The 18,762-nt window shown below is 42.5% G+C and overlaps 1 protein-coding gene and 1 pseudogene across 4 annotated transcripts in view; one reads left to right on the top strand and one right to left on the bottom strand.

Annotated features, from left to right (window-relative positions):
* The window catches only part of LOC115105181 (arf-GAP with SH3 domain, ANK repeat and PH domain-containing protein 1-like), a 77,112-nt gene extending 73,300 nt beyond the window's left edge, over positions 1-3,812 (top strand). For all 4 annotated transcript variants that reach the window (XM_065007156.1, XM_029626875.2, XM_065007155.1 and 1 more), the window contains 5 exons: positions 322-400; positions 532-596; positions 722-1,224; positions 1,487-1,609; positions 2,404-3,812. In XM_065007156.1, coding sequence (XP_064863228.1) covers positions 322-400; positions 532-596; positions 722-1,224; positions 1,487-1,609; positions 2,404-2,478 — 845 coding nt within the window. In that variant the 3' untranslated portion in view covers positions 2,479-3,812. The remainder of the gene's footprint in view (positions 1-321; positions 401-531; positions 597-721; positions 1,225-1,486; positions 1,610-2,403) is intronic.
* The window catches only part of LOC115104532 (elongation factor 1-alpha-like), a 45,635-nt pseudogene continuing 29,324 nt past the window's right edge, over positions 2,452-18,762 (bottom strand).

Genomic DNA, 18,762 nt, shown 5'->3' with positions numbered 1-18,762 from the left:
TTTAGAATAAGGTTGTAACGTAACAGAATGTGGAAAAACTGAAGGGGCCTGAATACTTTCCGAATGCACTATATATCAATATGTTATGTATAGATGAACTTCAAATATTTTTACATAAGAATCATAAGGAATTATTATGAATTATAATAATAATAATTGAATCAGGAGAATTAAATCAAACATACAAGCTGTGCTTATTTAGATGACCATTTTGGGACTTGGGGAAATATAGGGCTGAATATATTATTAGTGTCTATACATTATTATGTATAGACACAGAGCAGCATATTTCCATCTTTCACAACCATCTCGATATTTCAGGAAGTGACTCCACCCCTCCTCCTGTGAACAAGATGTCACCTTTGTCCAACAAATTTGAGGGCATTCCACAGCAGCAAAGGTACATAGACATCCATTTTGGATGCAGGCATTTAGAATATTTTCCAGAATATTGTTTACGTATGATAGCCAGATTGAGAGTTCTGATCGGATCATGTTTCATTAACTTCAAATAACCATCTGTTTTTTTAGCACTACTTCTAGCAACACAAAGTCTACACTTGGTCCAAGGGTTCTACCCAAACTACCTCAGAAAGGTACGTTGAAATGGGATTAGCGATGCCTATAACTGATGGTGGGAGCACATTATTTGTGGCATATGACCCAGCATTAGAGTCAGCATATGTTTAATATAGTACCTGTGTCCTGGTTCTTCTCTTAGTGGCACTGCGTAAGATCGACACCATACACCCATCTATGGACAAACCTGGCCTGCCCCCGGAGGTGCTCCAGAAATCCCCTCCAGGACCTGAATGCCTAACAAAAGCCATCCTTCCCGACAAGCCCCAACTAGGGGACCTTCTCCCCAAACCCCAGCTCTCTGAACTGCCCCCTAAACCTGGAGAACTGCCCCCCAAGCCCCAGCTCGCCAACCTCCCTCCCAAACCCCAGTTAGGGGACCTACCGCCCAAACCCCAGCTCAAAGACCTACCCCCCAAGCCTCAGCTCTCCCAAGACGGCCATCCAAAACCAGGGGCAGCAGATCTGCCCAATCCGAGACCACCCCCTGGAGAGCTTGCGCTGAAGCCCCAGCCCCCCGACTCCCCGGTGGCTAATCAACAGGCAGAGATGGAGAGCCCGTCCCCCCAGGGCAGCGAGGACACCAATGGGAGCCCAGCGTGTGCTCCAGAGACACCAGTGCCCTTGCCCCGGAAGATCAACACGGTAAAGTTCACTCAAGGACACACAGCAGAAACCATAGCACTTTTCTGGTATTATTGAATAATATCTAGGTAGTTCTGCAAATAGTAGTGGGTTCCCACTGGTGGGTTGTGGCCAGTTCCTCTTGGGTTGAGGCCACAGACAGGGTTGTGGTGGCATTGTTAATTGGTGGGTCACAACACAGAATGTTTTGGCAACCAGACCAGTCCACATACTATTGACTTGTCTCTAGTGACATTTTGGTAATGTTCATGTGTGTGTTTAGGGGAAGACCAAATCTCGGCGGGTGAAGACAATCTATGACTGTCAGGCTGACAACGATGACGAGCTGACGTTTGTGGAGGGAGAGGTGATCATAGTGACAGGAGAGGAGGACGGGGAGTGGTGGGTGAGTAACGGCCCCCTAGAAGGCTCACTGGTGCTACACTTAAACTGTTATACCCTTACTGGTGTTACCCTAACCCCTTTTCAGCCTAACAGGCTCACTGGTGTTACCTTAACCTAGTCCCAACCTAGCAGGCTCACTGGTGTTACCTTAACCTAGTCCCAACCTTGCAGGCTCACTGGTGTTACCTTAACCTAGTCCCAACCTAGCAGGCTCACTGGTGTTACCTTAACCTAGTCCCAACCTAGCAGGCTCACTGGTGTTACCTTAACCTAGTCCCAACCTAGCAGGCTCACTGGTGTTACCTTAACCTAGTCCCAACCTTGCAGGCTCACTGGTGTTACCTTAACCTAGTCCCAACCTAGCAGGCTCACTGGTGTTACCTTAACCTAGTCCCAACCTAGCAGGCTCACTGGTGTTACCTTAACCTAGTCCCAACCTAGCAGGCTCCCTGGTGTTACCTTAACCTAGTCCCAACCTAGCAGGCTCACTGGTGTTACCTTAACCTAGTCCCAACCTAGCAGGCTCCCTGGTGTTACCTTAACCTAGTCCCAACCTAGCAGGCTCACTGGTGTTACCTTAACCTAGTCCCAACCTAGCAGGCTCACTGGTGTTACCTTAACCTAGTCCCAACCTAGCAGGCTCCCTGGTGTTACCTTAACTAGTTACCACTTTGCCGTACTCATAGCCAAACAGACCTTATAGCAGGCTAAACATTGAACAGGAACACTGTTCAGTGCGGTTCCCTCACCTAACACGTTATCACTCTCTCTCTCTCTCTCTCTGTTTCCTTTCAGATCGGCCACATTGAAGGGCAGACGGAAAGGAAAGGGGCATTCCCAATGTCCTTTGTCCACATCTTAAGTGAATGACAGCCAGATGAGGCTTGCACTATAAACCCCCACCCTCACCCCTAGTAGTATCCCTGTTCTGTAAATAGCTACTGTAACAACATATGAAACCAGTGTGCTAAAGAAAAAAAACACAAGAAACCGAAGTAAGCTCAACTAGCCACTGGATGCTGAGCACATCCATGTTGTAAATAAAACAAGTATTCTTACCAGTATTATCTTAACCTTAGAGCACGGCCTATGACTGCCATAGCCACTCTCAAAACCTAGCACTTACCCTAAAGTCTATGTTCATGCTGTTACTGTGTGTACATATATATATATATATATATGTATATATATATATATATATTTCTCTGTGTGTGTGTGTATATACATGTTTTATTGTACAACCATGTACAATCATACATGTGCTCTCTGCCTGCCAGATAACAGGGCAGCTGTGTTTCAATATTATCTGTAATCATTTTACTGGTGGGCATCACTGATATCATTGCTTGAATTTCTGGAGAAGGACAAATACGAAAGAAACCATGTCACCCATGTCTCACCATTTCGTCATCCTACACCCCCATTAGACTGAAGAGATTCTCATGTCTCCGACTGAAGCGTACCATGATAACTCATGATGAAATACGTCTTCATTCAGTGTGTTCCTTGTCGTTGCTCGCTTTGTGGTGCACATGTATTAGGATTGTTTCAGTATCACACCTGCTGCTACTGTACGGTGGGATATCAGAAGCCCCTGTGGAACCTCACAGGTCACCAGTAGTTCTCTCCTCTTAACACCGTTTCACTGTGTGATCAGTCATCTCCACCTTACTAATGTAGACCTTTCTGTGCATGGTAGAAACATGACTGGAATTGAGCAGTGCTATTTAAAAAAAAAGCCACTCAGGGTTTGAAGAACCACTTCTGATCGCTACTAACACTCATGAGGACATGGGAAGGTCAATGAGGTCAGTCGAAGCAATAATTGGGGAGAATTCTCAGATGGCCTAGGGAGAGATTTGAACAAATGTCCATTGACACTTCAAACCCATACAGGGTTAGGTCAATCAGGATTTATATATGGGACAAGAGTCACAAGTGCCACTGTTTAGACAAACTAAGATGTAGCCGGTGTGGACATTCAAATTCATCCAGAAAGAGGCAGTCGAGGAGAAATAAAGTTTGCCTAGCCCAGTGTTATATCCTTAGAATGCTGAGTGCTTTTTGGACAGGTCATTGCAACCAGATGGAACTGATAGATGTGTCCTTACCTCCCCATTGACTAATTCCTCTGGTTTACACTCCATGTAAAGGAATATCAACCCCAATCATTCCATTGTATTAAAGTGTTTTGTTGTAATGGATTTGAATCATTTGCCTTTTTTATATTCCAATAGTAAGAATACGTGTCACCAACCCAGCTGCCTTAATTTTACTAATGCAAAACGAGAACAGCATGTATAGAAACTAACACTTGTAGTCACTTCTAAAGAAAAAGGACTAGTTGTACAAGATTTGCTACAAATGTACAGAACTTCAGGGAAAGTAAAATACTTATTTCAGTCTGAAGCTTTTTGCACATTTAAACATTGCAGTCTAAAATGCAACAGGCCATTCAATTCCTTAAGTCATTCCAGAGGAGTCAAATGTAAAAGCAACTTCACATTCAAAAACAGTGCCTTGTGTTGCAACACCCACACACACACAGTCAACTTGATGCTACAAGCTCTTTTCATAACAGAACTGGTAAACTAAAATTCATTCATTTTGAGACATGGCCTTTCTGTGCGTGCTTCTTTGATCCTTATCCACTGACTTGATGACCCCCACAGCAAACATCTGCTTCAAGCACCTTGCTGCAAACCGACCTGAAGGAAGGAACACAATATTGTCATGTATTGTAAAAACCGAAGTCAGCCATAGTCTAGATCAGAGGTCTACCGATTCATCGGAATGGCCGATTAATTAGGGCCGATTTCAAGTTTTCATAACAATTAAAATCTGGTATTTTTGGACGCCGATTTTTAAAAAAATGATTTTTTTACAACTTTAACTAGGCAAGTCAGTTAAGAATACATTCTTATTTTCAATGACGGCCTAGGAACGGTGGGTTAATTGCCTTGTTCAGGGGCAGAACAACAGATTTTTACCTTGTCAACTCAGGGATTCAAACTTCAATCTTAACTAGTCCAACGCTCTATCCACCTACCTCACGAGGAGCCTGCCTGTTACGCGAATGCAGTAAGAAGCCAAGGTAAGTTGCTAGCTAGCATTAAACTTATCTTATAAAAAACAATCAATCAATCAATCATAATCACTAGTTATAACCACATAGTTGATGACATTACTAGTTTATATAGCGTGTCCTGCGTTGCATATAATCGATGCGGTGCGCATTCGCAAAAAAAGGACTGTCGTTGCTCCAACGTGTACCTAACCATAAACATCAATGCCTTTCTTAAAATCAATACACAGAAGTATGTATTTTTAAACCTGCATATTTAGCTAAGAGAAAGGCTAGCAGGCAATATTAACCAGGTGAAATTGTGTCACGTCTCTTGCGTTCATTGCACGCAGAGTCAGGGTATATGCAACTAATTTGCCAGAATTTTACGTAATTATGACATAACATTGAAGGTTGTGCAATGTAACAGCAATATTTAGACTTAGGGATGCCATCCGTTAGATAAAATATGAAACGGTTCCGTATTTCCCTGAAAGAATAAACATTTTGTTTTCGAAATGATAGTTTCCGGATTCGACCATATTAATGACCTAAGGCTCTTATTTCTGTGTGTTATTATGTTATAATTAAGTCTATGATTTGATATTTGATAGAGCAGTCTGACTGAGCGATGGTAGGCAGCAGCAGGCTCGTAAGCATTCATTCAAACAGCACTTTAATGCGTTTTGCCATCAGCTCTTTGCAATGCTTCAAGAATTGCGTTGTTTATGACTTCAAGCCTATCAATTCCCGAGATTAGGCTGGTGTGACCAATGTGAAATGGCTAGCTAGTTAGCAGGGTGCGCGCTAATAGCGTTTCAAACATCACTTGCTCTGAGACTGAAGTAGTTGTTCCCCTTGCTCTGCAAGGGCCGCGGCTTTTGTGGAGCGATGGGTAACGCTGCTTCGAGGGTGGCTGTTGTCGATGTGTTCCTGGTTCAAGCCCAGGTAGCGGCGAGGAGAGGGATGGAAGCTATACTGTTACACTGGCAATACTAAAGTGCTTATAAGAACATCCAATAGTCAAAGGTATATGAAATACAAATCGTATAGAGAGAAATAGTCCTATAATTGCTATAATAACTACAACCTAAAACTTCTTACCTGGGAATATTGAAGACTCATGTTAAAAGGAACCACCAGCTTTCATGTTCTCAGCAAGTAACTTAAACGTTAGCTTTCTTACATGGCACATATTGCACTTTTACTTTCTTCTCCGACACTTTGTTTTTGCATTATTTAAACCAAATTTAACATGTTTCATTGTTTATTTGAGGCTAAATTGATTTTATTGATGTATTATATTAAGTTAAAATAAGTGTCATTCAGTATTGTGGTAATTGTCCTTATTACAAATACATTATTTTTTTAAATCGGCCGATTAATCAGTATCGGCTTTTTTTGGTCCTCCAATAATCGGTATCTGTATCGGTGTTGAAAAATCATAATTTAGTCTAGATGGGGAGCACCTGGTGTACAAGCAGCCATTTGTTAAAAGACCAGACATGTAGGAAGGAAAGCCATGTGCTAGTAAAACATTGATCTAGAAAATGTTATGCAGTAACAGCTGCAATTTCTAAGCTCACTGCCAGTACCCTGAAAAGATGGTGAGAAGTGTAATGTACCTCAAGGAGGGTAGGTGAAAAAGCTCTCAGGGGGTACTGTTGGGGATCATCTTGACAGTGGCAGCATCTCCAGACTCCAGGGTCTGGGGAAAGTCCTCTAGCGCCTTTCCTGTGCGACGGTTAAGCTTCTCCTTCAGCTCTGCAAAGCGGCAGGTCACGTGGGTGATGTGGCAGTCCAGCACAGGAAAGTAGCTCGTCTTGATTTTGCCAGGATGGTTCAGATTATGAGCTGTGGGAAGTAATACAGAACTAAATGAGCACAGTACAAAGTTCTCAGCCACATCTTCGCAGCGGAAGTTCTTCACAGCTAAGTTCTTGATGTTGAAGCCCACGTTGTGACCAGGCCCAGCCAGCTCCAGACCCTGGTGGTGCATCTAAATGGACTTGACCTCTGCAGTAAGCTTTGTAGGGGAGAACGACAGGATCATGCTAGGCTTCAGAATCCCAGTCTTGATCTTCCACACTGGAACCTTTGAGCAGTGACATGTACACAGCAGACATCTTTATAAATTCAATCAAAATTCTCTCACTTTCTGAGATGGGAGAATATGGTTGACCCCGGTCCAGCCGAGATTGGAACGAATTACACAGCAGTGGGATCATAGCTGATTCTTGAGGAAAATGCTCACGCTTTGGATCACTTCGTCAAAGTGTTTTGTTTGACACCGAGCGTGTAGGAGAGCCAGGCATGCTCCCTGGTCTGGCCAAACCGGCCTCAAACTCCCCTCTGGCAGCAGACACCACCAGAAGGGCAACATCAGCCTGAAATGAATGGTGAACAAAGGCACAAGATTAGGTTACCACCAAGACCAATCATTCGCATTGGCCTAAACTAGTGATAGACAACTAGTCCTATGGGGACAGATTGGTGTCACTTTTGCCCCAGCCAACACACCCGACTCCAATAATCAACATCTTCAGTTTAGAACGCAATTACTTCAACCAGCTATGTTTGCTAGGGATGGGAAAAAGTGTGAAACCACACCAGCTCCCGAGGACTGGAGTTTCCCCATCCCTGGCCTAAACTGCAAACCCCCACAGGCAGATAGGCTACCATGGACAGCTTACCTGTGATGACCCAGTGATCATGTTCTTGATGAAATCGCGATGGCCTGGAGCATCAATTATCGTAGCGGTGTATTTGTGGGCGTTGAATTTCAACAATGAAATGTCAATGGTTATTCCTCACTCCCTCTCCCAGGCATGTTTGAAAGAGCTATTACCCATCTGTAGGAGGATAAATTAAATCAGCCACAATTGCAGTTGCTCAAGGAAATGTAACTGATGTTGCTCCAATTAGTTTGCTTGCTATTTGTTCCTTACCTGGGCTGCAGTCTTCTCGTACAACACTACAAAGTTCAAAGTTATTGCACATGCGCACTACTCTGAAGTGCGCATGTGCAATAGCTTTGGAGGCCAGCATCCCGGAGTCGTGCGCTTCACTCTTGACATTGAGACTGGTGTTTTGTGGGTACTATTTAATGACGCTGCAGGTTGAGGACTTGTGAGGCGTCTGTTTCTCAAACTAGACACTAATGTAATTGTCCTCTTGCTCAGTTGTGCACTGGGGCCTCCCACTCCTCTTTCTATTCTGGTTAGAGCCAGTTTGCACTGGTACATAGTGTTGTACGAGATCTTCAGTTTCTTGGCAATTTCTCACCTAGAATAGCCTGAATTTTGCAGAACAAGAATAGACTGATGAGTTTCAGAAGAAAGGTCTTTGTTTCTGGCCATTTTGAGCCTGTAATCGAACCTACACATGCTGATGCTCCAGATACTCAACTAGTCTGAAGAAGTCCAGTTTTATTGCTTCTTTAATCAGAACCACCGTTTTCAGCTGTGCTAACAATTGCAAAATGGTTTTCTAATGATCAATTAGCCTTTTAAAATGATGAACTTGGATTAGCTAACACAACGTGCCATTGGAACACAGGAATGATGGTTGCTGATAATGGGCCTCTGTACGCCTATGTAGATATTCCATAAAACATCTGCCATTTCTGGCTATAATAGTAATTTACAACATTAACAATGTCTACACTGTATTTCTGATAAATTTGATGTTATTTTAATGTACAAAAAAAATGCTTTTCTTTCATAAACAAGGACATTTCTAAGTGACCCCAAACTTTTGTCAATGACAGTCGATAACGTGGCACGTAACCATTGGTTGATGCGTGATGCATGCAACATCTGAGCAGCGGAACACGACCAAGAGATTCCTTGCTAGCAGGCAGCCTTAGGGAATGTGATTACCATGACAACAGACATAAACAAACAGCCCCTTCAAACAGAGATTCTTACATTGTCAAACAGAAATCATTACATTTCATCTAGCCCAATAATGGACTAGAGGCCCTAACGTTACTCCTTATAGTCCAAGGACCTTACATGTTCTGTTTAAAGGCGAATAGGCTCTGGAAGCCAAAACAGCCAAATACTCCATCTAAACATGAATCAATTCTCAATTGCGGTACAGTTCTAGAAACATAAATTCCTATACATTCATATCACATCAAAATAATTTCACAAATGCAAACTAAACACTTACTGTACACCAGAGGAGGCTGGTGGGAGGCGCTATAGCAGGATTCGCTTATTGTAATGGCTGGAATGGAATAAATGGAACGTAGTCACACATATGTTTGATACCGTTCCATTAATTCCATTCCAGTCTTTACAATTAGCATGTCCTCATATAGCTCCTCACACCAACCTCCTCTGCTGTGCACAGTATTTTTCAGCGACAACATGTTTGGGGCGTTTGTCTTCGTTTACACACAGGTGTTCGGGAAACGCAGATAGTTATTTACCACAGGTAGTCCGTCTTCCATCTGTTTTCCATTAACAAGCGCTGTAGCATGGAAATATAGGCCCGTTTGGGAACCCTAACACTGTAAGATTTGTATCAATTAAACATTTTGTTTTTGAAAATGATTTTTCACTGATATGCAACTGTACCACAAGCGATGTTCAGGCCGAGCATTTGATATTGTTATTATATTATTTTAATGATTACTTCATTGGCAAAGTGGGCAGGAAGGAAGGAAATGCCAACCACGAACATTGAGCCATCATCTTCATGCATCAAACATCTTATAATGAAAGAAATACATTATGTTTGAATTTTGTCAAATTAGGGTGGATTTTGTGAAGAGGTGGGGAAATTATTGTTATCTATCAATAATGACAAACCTTCTGGCATTGCCAAGTTATTGTAGATAGCTAACATCCTCAGTAGCTTTCTCTGTCATATCTTTAATCTGAAAAAGGAAAGTGTTTGTCCTCAGGCCAGCTCCTAGAAAACTGTTGGAAACAAATGTGTTGGACTAAATACAATGCTGCAGGCCCTAGTTTGATCTTATCTTGATTATTGTCCAGTCATATGGTCAAAGAAGGACCGAGTTAAGCTGCAGCTGGTCCAGAACAGACCAGCCTGTTTTTATCTTCATTATAATCAGGGGGCTAATATCAATACTATGCATGCCAGTCCCTCTTGGCTAACAGTTGAGGAAAGACTGACTACATCGCTTCTTGTTTTTTTAATAAGAAACAGTAATGTGTTGGAAATTCCAAATGGTTTGCATAGTCAACTTACACACAGCACTGACACATACACATGGGCTTTACGGAAGTGTGGCCAGAAAAAAATAAGCAAACATGTTTGGTGTTCGCCAAAAGGCATGTAGGAGACGCCCCAAACATATGGAAGTATCATGACACAAGGCGAGACCCAGATGCAGCCACAGGAGGAAAATGGTTGGAGTCATAGAATGTTTATTCATCCAAAAGGAGTAGTCAAGAGAATGGTCGTGGACAGGCAAAAGGTCAAAACTAGATCAGAGTCCAGGAGGTCAGATGAGACTAAAATTGAGCTTTTTGGCCAACAAGGAAGACACTATGTCTGGCGCAAACCCAACACCTCTCATCACCCCGAGAATACCATCCCCACAGTGAAGCATGGTGGTGGCAGCATCATGCTGTAGGGATGTTTTTCATCTGCAGGGACTGGGAAACTGGCCAGAATTGAAGGAATGATGGATTGCGCTAAATACAGAGAAAGTATTGAGGGAAACCTGTTCCAGTCTTCCAGAGATTTGAGACTGGGATGGAGGTTCATCTTCCAGCAGGACAATGACCCTAAGCATACTGCTAAAGCAACGCTTGAGTGGTTTAAGGGGAAACATTTAAATGTCTTGGAATGGCCTAGTCAAAGTCTAGACCTCAATCCAATTGAGAATCTGTGGTATGACTTAAAGATTGCTGTACACCAGCGGAACCCATCCAACTTGAAGGAGCTGGAGCAGTTTTGCCTTGAAGAATGGGCAACAATCCCAGTGGCTAGATGTGCCAAGCTTATAGAGACATACCCCCTTATGCATGCTCAAGTTCTGTTTTTTTTTGGTCTTATTTCTTGTTTCTTTCACAATAAAACATATTTTGCATCTTCAGAGTGGTTGGCATGTTGTATTAATCAAATGATACAACACCCCCAAATATCCATTTTAATTCCAGGTTGTAAGGCAACAAAATAGGAAAAATGCCAAGGGGGTACTTTCGCAAGCCACTGTATGTGCACCACATCATTGCTCTGCTGTGTGTGCATGATGTGCCTCTTGCTAGCTGTCAGTCAAATGGTGGGAAATGTAGGGACAATGTCACAACACAGCTTCCAGAAAAATAATTAAGGATTTCGTTCCAAATTGCGATAAGACAGCAATTCTGCTCATAAAGATTATGCATGTTTTTTTTTTATTTCACCTTTATTTAACAGGTAGGCTAGTTGAGAACAAGTTCTCACTTACAACTGCGACCTGGCCAAAATAAAGCAAAGCAGTGCAACACAAACAACAACACAGAGTTACACATGGAATAAACAAACATACAGTCAATAACACAATAGAAAAAAAGTCTATATACAGTGTGTGCAAATGAGTTAAGATAAGGTAGGCAAGGCAATAAATAGGCCATAGTGGCAAAAATAATTACAATATAGCAATTAAACACTGGAGTGATAGATGTGCAGAACATGAATGTGCAAGTAGAGATATGGCAGGGTAGCCTAGTGGTTAGAGCATAGTAGCCGGAAGGTTGCAAGTTCAAACCCCCGAGCTGACAAGGTACAAATCTGTCGTTCTGCCCCTGAACAGGCAGTTAACCCACTGTTCCTAGGCCGTCATTGAAAATAAGAATTTATTCTGAACTGACTTGCTTGGTTAAATAAAGGTAAAATAAAACAATTTTTTTTTAAATACTGTGGTGAAAAGGAGCAACAAAAAAACAGTATGGGGATGAGGTAGTTGGATGGGCTATGTACAGGTGCAGTGATCTGTGAGCTGCTCTGACAGCTGGAGCTTAAAGTTAGTGAGGGAGATATGAGTCTCCAGCTTCAGTGATTTTTGCAATTCGTTCCAGTCATTGGCAGCAGAGAACTGGAAGGAAAGGCAGACAAAGTAGGAATTGGCTTTGGGGGTGACCAGTGAAATATACCTGCTGGAGCGCGTGCTACGAGTGGTTGCTGCTATGGTGACCAGTGAGCTGCGATAAGGTGGGGCTTTGCCTGGCAAAGACTTATAGATGACCTGGAGCCAGTGGGTTTGGCGACGAATATGTAGCGAGGGCCAGCCAACGAGAACATACAGGTCACTGTGGTGGGTAGTATATGGGGCTTTGGTGACAAAACGGATGGCACTGTGATAGACTGGATCCAATTTGCTGAGTAGAGCGTTGGAGGCTATTTTGTAAATGACATCCCTGAAGTCAAGGTTCGGTAGGATAGTCAGTTTTACGAGGGTATGTTTGGCAGCATGAGTGAAGGATGCTTTGTTGAGAAATAGGATGCCGATTCTAGATTTAAATTTTGATTGGAGATGCTTAATGTGAGTCTGGAAGGAGAGTTTACAGTCTAACCAGACACCTGGTTAATTAACATAGCAGGTTAGGATATAAGGTTAAGGTTAGGAAAAGGGTTAGTGTTTGCGAAAATGCTCTTCTAATCTGCTGCTAAAAGTCACTTCCGGTAGTAGCTGTATCAAGTGGCGATTTTAGGAAGTCTCAGACCGAGGTTTGAGAAGTCGATGAGAGAACTGAACAATTATTCCTTAGTTAATGTCCTTTAAATCTAAAGGCACAACCTAGATTTGAGCCAACATCTTAAGTAGCTGAACATGTTATTATTCCAACCTCACGTTTGAATGGTAAGGCGAAAGCAACTAACTGTGTTGAAGAAAGTTGAGGAGTGAAGTCAGGGGAGGTGCATCTGTGACAGAACGTCGGACAGTAACAGTAACGTTTGTTTATAATGTCGAATAAACATGTCTCCAACCACCATACTACACAATCACACAAACTTAAATCATGTGTGTAGGCCTACATTGTAGAATCAACTAGTGAGAGGGAGCATCAAATATCACATTAATTTGTATACACTCAGTGGACAGTTTATTAGGTACGCTTCTGTGGCTGGTTATATAAAGCAGGCAGAGAGGCTTTGAGGCATTCAGTTACTGTTCGATTGAAAGTTAGAATGGGCAATTCGAGTGATCTAAGCGATTTTGAGAATGGTATGATTGTTGGTACATGAATCCATGGCTCCATCCTTCCTGGTGTCAATGGTACAGACTGGTGGCAGTGGTGTAATGGTTTAGGGAATGTTTTCCTGGCACATGTTAGGTCCCTTGATAACAATTGAGCAAAGTGTACATACCCCAAATAATTCAGGCTATTCTGGATATACTAGATGGGTGTACCTAATAAACTGGCCACCGGATGGTCTGGTGGCAAGTTGGTTCTGTTTCAGTTATGTCTTTGGTCACATTCGCGTGGGTCAAACAAATCAAATCATGCCACATGCTTTTGTAATGCTTACAGGATGAAGAACCGTTTCTACAACGGTGTATCTAAGGCTCTGGTCTGTCCAAGAAGTGAGGGTAAACTGCTATCCACTAAATTGTTTTTATTATTATTTTGGGGATAAGGGAGGGTCACATGTTTGTTTTTTCAAGCGTTCAGGGAGGGTTTAGGTCCCCCAAAAAAATTGAAGGGAGGGCCCCCATTTACATTTTCATTTTGGAGAGGTCTGATTTTCTCCATGTAACCCTTATTATAAAAAACGTTCACTCCCTAAATGCTTTAAAATTCACAAAAAGCTGATGAAGATTATTTCATCGAACAAAACAAAAAGATCTCCTAAGCCTGTGTTTCCCACAGACTTTATTTTCGGCGTTTATCCCAAAAACTCTACAAAAGCACAATTTATTTCCACATAGGCTTTGTGCAATGAACCATGGAGTTTATAAAAAAATGTTTTTGCTTTGTCATTATGGGCTATTGTGTGTAGATTGATGAGGGGGGGGAATTATTTAGTCCATTTTAGAATAAGGCTGTAACATAACAAAAAAAAGTCAAGGGATCTGAATACTTTCCGAATGCACTGTACATGACAGCAGGAATAGAAATTAAGCTCGCCCGAGGCAAGTACTTTTCAGACTGGGCTAGTAGACAATGTGCCAAACTAACCTGACACAGCAGTGAAATTTTGCCTTTACAAACATTGCATCCCACAGATTTAGGACCTGAATGTTACCAGGGCTGGTAGAAATCATGGTCTGCTGGCCAGTGCCGAAAATCCTTATGTTCCATCCCTGCATATCAGTCCCTTTCAGACGATCCCCCTATCATTGTTGGTTCTCCTCAGTGACCTCATAGCTGAGGGTTTTAACTTCCCTCTTGAGAATTAGAATCAGAAGTACAGTCATATAGCTCATTGCAATACTTCACCTCTTCTGGGAAATAGTACCCTAGACTTTCCTGATCATCTAGTTGAGCATTCCAGATAATTCCTCCATCCCAGCAGAAATGTCTCGTCCACATAGTAGGATTTTAGATGTGCAGATAGACCAAAGACCAGTCTATTTTACCATGACTATAGTCAAGTCTGTGGATTAATGTATTTTAATACAGCGAGGGAAAAAGGTATTTGATCCCCTGCTGATTTTGTACGTTTGCCCACTGACAAAGAAATTATCCGTCTGTAACTTTAATGGTAGGTTTATTTGAACAGTGAGAGACAGAATAACAACAACAAAATCCAGAAAAACTCATTTTAATGAGAGAAATAAGTATTTGACCCCCTCTCAGTCAGAAAGATTTCTGGCTCCCAGGTGTCTTTTATACAGGTAACGGGCTGAGATTAGGAGCACACTCTTAAAGGGAGTGCTCCTAATCTCAGCTTGTTACCTGTATAAAAGACACCTGTCCACAGAAGCAATCAATCAGATTCCAAACTCTCCACCATGGCCAAGACCAAAGAGCTCTCTAAGGATGTCAGGGACAAGCTTGTAGACCTACACAAGGCTGGAATGGGCTACAAGACCATCGCCAAGCAGCTTGGTGAGAAGGTGACAACAGTTGGTGCGATTATTCGCAAATGGAAGGAACACAAAAGAACGGTCAATCTCCCTCGGCCTGGGGCTCGATGCAAGATCTCACCTTGTGGAGTTGCAATGATCATGAGATCGGTGAGGAATCAGCCCAGAACTACACGGGGGATCTTGTCAATGATCTCAAGGCAGCTGGGACCATAGTCACCAAGAAAACAATTGGTAACACACTACGCCGTGAAGGACTGAAATCCTGCAGTGCCCGCAAGGTCCCCCTGCTCAAGAAAGCACATATACATGCCCGTGTGAAGTTTGCCAATGAACATTTGAATGATTCAGAGGACAACTGGGTGAAAGTGTTGTTGTCAGATGAGACCAAAATGACCCCAAGAACACAATCCCCACCGTCAAACATTGAGGTGGAAACATTATGCTTTGGGGGTGTTTTTCTGCTAATCGGACAGGACAACTTTACCGCATCAAAGGGACGATGGACAGGGCCATATACCGTCAAATCTTGGGTGAGAACCTCCTTCCCTCAGCCAGGCCATTGAAAATGGGTCGTGGATGAGTATTCCAGCATGACAATGACCCAAAACACACGGCCAAGGCAACAAAGGAGTGGCTCTTTGTTTTTGGCCGGGTATGGTTCTCAATCAGGGACAGCTGTCGTTGTCTCTGATTGAGGACCATACTTAGGCAGCCTGTTTTCCCACTATGATTGGTGCGTAGTTATTTTCTGTTTAGTGCGTGCTGCACCTGGCGGAGCTGTTTCGGTTGTGCCTTTTGTTACTTTGTTATCTAGTGTTCAGTTATATTTAATAAAATGCCGAACACGTACCACGCTGCACCTTGGTCCTCACCTTCTTCCAGCTATGACAATCGTTACAGATCATTTCTTTGTCAGTGGGCAAACATACAAAATCAGCAGGGGATCAAATACTTTTCCCCCCTCACTGTATATACAGTATGTTCCCATTTTAGTTATTAGCTAGCTAGTATTTTTTATTTTCTTCAGATGGGTGGACCGGAAACCCAGTGACAACACTTGGGTCTGCAGGTGCCATTTTCCTGTGGGAAAGAGAAATGGCCCTGAATTTACCAGAAAAGGTGCTCATCCACCATGGCAGAAGAGGAAGATCCGGACTGGTGTTTGGGAAACAAAAACAAACAATGAGGCGTAAGGATTGGGTGTTGAGGGACCACATGTCACATTGTCCAAGGTGGTTTTGTGTTATAATAAAGAATGCGTTTTTTGTCCAGATAAAAGATGGTGTGTTTTAGCATGGAAAAAGATCCACCACTGACCACGTCTCTTTGTTTTCCAGTTCAACAGAGTGCATCCCTCAGGCCTTCCGGTACATGGATAACCTGTGCCCGTGTGATCCGAGCGCAAGAGTCCAGTTGTAGATTACAGCAGATCGAGCTTGTGGACGGACATATCAGTAGCTCATCAAATGTGATACAATATTGTGTACAACAGTACATTTGAAGATATATCTGTACAGTATGTTTGTCATGTTTGTCTATGGTTCTTATGACTTATGGTTGGGTGTTGAGGGACTACTTGTCACATTGTCCAAGGTGGGTTTGTGTTACGATAAACTATTTGTTTTCTGTCCAGATGAAGTTGGTGATACAGTTTTGAAAAAGACCCACCACTGACCATTCATTTAAATATTGTCAGTTAATCATTCCACTTAAACTGGCTGGATAATTAGCTGACAAATTAACATACGGTGCAGATATATCTACAAATTCACCTGGCTAAATTATAGTTTGAGGAGTGACATGATGCTGTAATGATACATTTTTAAATGGGCTGGTTTAACAGCAAAATGAGCTAAACGGAAATATCTGCTGACTACTTTAATTATTGCATTATTGCAAATGTTCCAAATGGCCCTGCATTTAACAGAAAAGGAAGCTCCACACGACGAAGGGGGTACGAAATAATTTAAACATCACAGATATAAGTTCTCAGACCAGCCATTGTGATTGAACGTACATTAAATACATTACTTTAGTTGGCTGCTTTGAGCAAAACTTGTATGTAATGTAACCTATTCTGGGAGCCTAGTGTGTGTGTGTGAACTATGTGAAATATTTTTGGACCATAGGCTTCCCTGAAAACAGGTACTGACAGGAGGCGCGACAAAAACACTGGTCCAGTGCCCCACCCCATCAAAAAAACTGATTGGAATAAAACCTCAAGGTAAGAACAAAAACTGATTTGTATGCAAAAACTATTTATAAGATATTTACAGATGTTTACTGTTGCAGTGACAACTTTGGGAGCATGTAGTCCTTGAAAAACTCCTCTAGTCCAGCAATATGAGTCTGCCAAAGGTCGTCACGCTGGATGGGGATGGTGATGGAGGCTATGGTGGTCCACTCAACAAAGAAGCAACTGTCCCTTCCAGTGGAGATGCCATTGGACCTGGTGCCAGTAAGGATAGTCTTCACGGAGGTGGTAAGACCCTCACTCCTCATGGATATAGAAATCCTTCAACTTCACTGCGTCTTCAATGGTAAATTCTCTTGCACCATACGGACACTTTGACCTCCACCACTGCTGTGGTGCCCACCAAACCATCCGGTGAGATACCCAGGATCCCATAGCCTGTGTCCCAAAGCCCTTACTCCTGCACATCCATCCCCGTAGCCATTTTGAATGCCTTGATACCCTCATCTTCATTATCTGTGCCCCACTTTACAGACAACACCCCATCCAACGACTGTGATTGGAGGACCATTTTTTTTTATATCAGCGACAAAGTAACGCGCTTGGTCCTAACTGCTACAAATTGCTGGCCGTCAACCTCCTCTCCTCATGGTGTGCTGGTTGAGGTTGGTGCTCTGTCAAAAGGTTGCCTGCTGCTCCACCGGCAGCGCCATGCCAGCCAAGATGCCTGCATGCCCTAGGTGCCCTTCTTTTTAACAATGTCCGGTACAGACAGGTTCTTATGGCTCAGGTTCATGGAGCCATGCCATTCCACTGAACCTGCACCGTAGCCACTGAAGATCCTCCTCTGTGGGCTCTCGGGACAGAGGGTTGTAGTCTTCTGCCGGGTACAGGTCCTCCACTGACTGCACCTGGTTGGGCACGACTGGCTTCCTCTACTCGCATTCCACATACGTACAGCCAATAACTGCAAAAATAGCTAATGCAGCCACATGGCTACACTTATGAGCTCCACGGCAGCATTCCCATGTGGTAGATAGAATCGCCTGGTCACCAATAGAGAAATGCCAAGAGGAAGGATTTTAAGTGCCACGTGCCTTTCAATGCATGACTTTGAACGCCATGAACTGCATTTGTTGTAAGAAATGTGTTGTATAAATAAAGTTGATTTTAATTAATGACATTACTGCTGTAGAATATTTAATAAACAGTAATTTTCATGAGGACAAGTGCAGTTTTTCCGTAAACTTTTGATTGATAACCTGGGATTTTATCACGTGACATACTGTATTAATCATACAGTGGGAATGATCCTATAAATCAAGACTGTACCACTCATAATAAATAAACACTGTGCCTTTTAAGATTTGTCTCTGGTCATGCAACTACAATACAGACTGGATGTATAAGCAAAGTCAATTCTGAATGTCAATAGATTTTTAGATTCATTCTCATCAATGACAACATTCTAGAACTAAGTTACTGTATTACTCATCAACAGTTGAAGTCGGAAGTGTACATACACCTTAGCCACGTACATTTAAACTCAGTTTTTCATAATTCCTGACATTTAATCGTAGTAAAAACTTCCCTGTCTTAGGTCAAATAGGATCACAACTTTATTTTAAGAATGTGAAATGTCAGAATAATAGTAGAGAGAATGATTTATTTCAGCTTTTATTTATTTCATCACATTCCCAGTGGGTCAGAAGTTTACAAACACTCAATTAGTATCGGTAGGATTGCCTATAAATTGTATAACTTGGGTCAAACATTTCAGGTAGCCTTCCACAAGCTTCCCACAATAAGTTGGGTGAATTTTGGCCCATTCCTCATGACAGAGCTGGTGTAACTGAGTCAGGTTTGTAGGCCTCCTTGCTCGCACACGCTTTTTCAGTT

Source organism: Oncorhynchus nerka, linkage group LG22 (genome assembly GCF_034236695.1).
Source record: "Oncorhynchus nerka isolate Pitt River linkage group LG22, Oner_Uvic_2.0, whole genome shotgun sequence".
In the NCBI taxonomy this organism is placed as follows: Eukaryota; Metazoa; Chordata; class Actinopteri; order Salmoniformes; family Salmonidae; genus Oncorhynchus; species Oncorhynchus nerka.
The sequence above is the reverse complement of the archived record's forward strand: the minus strand, read 5'-3'. Positions and strand labels throughout refer to the sequence as shown.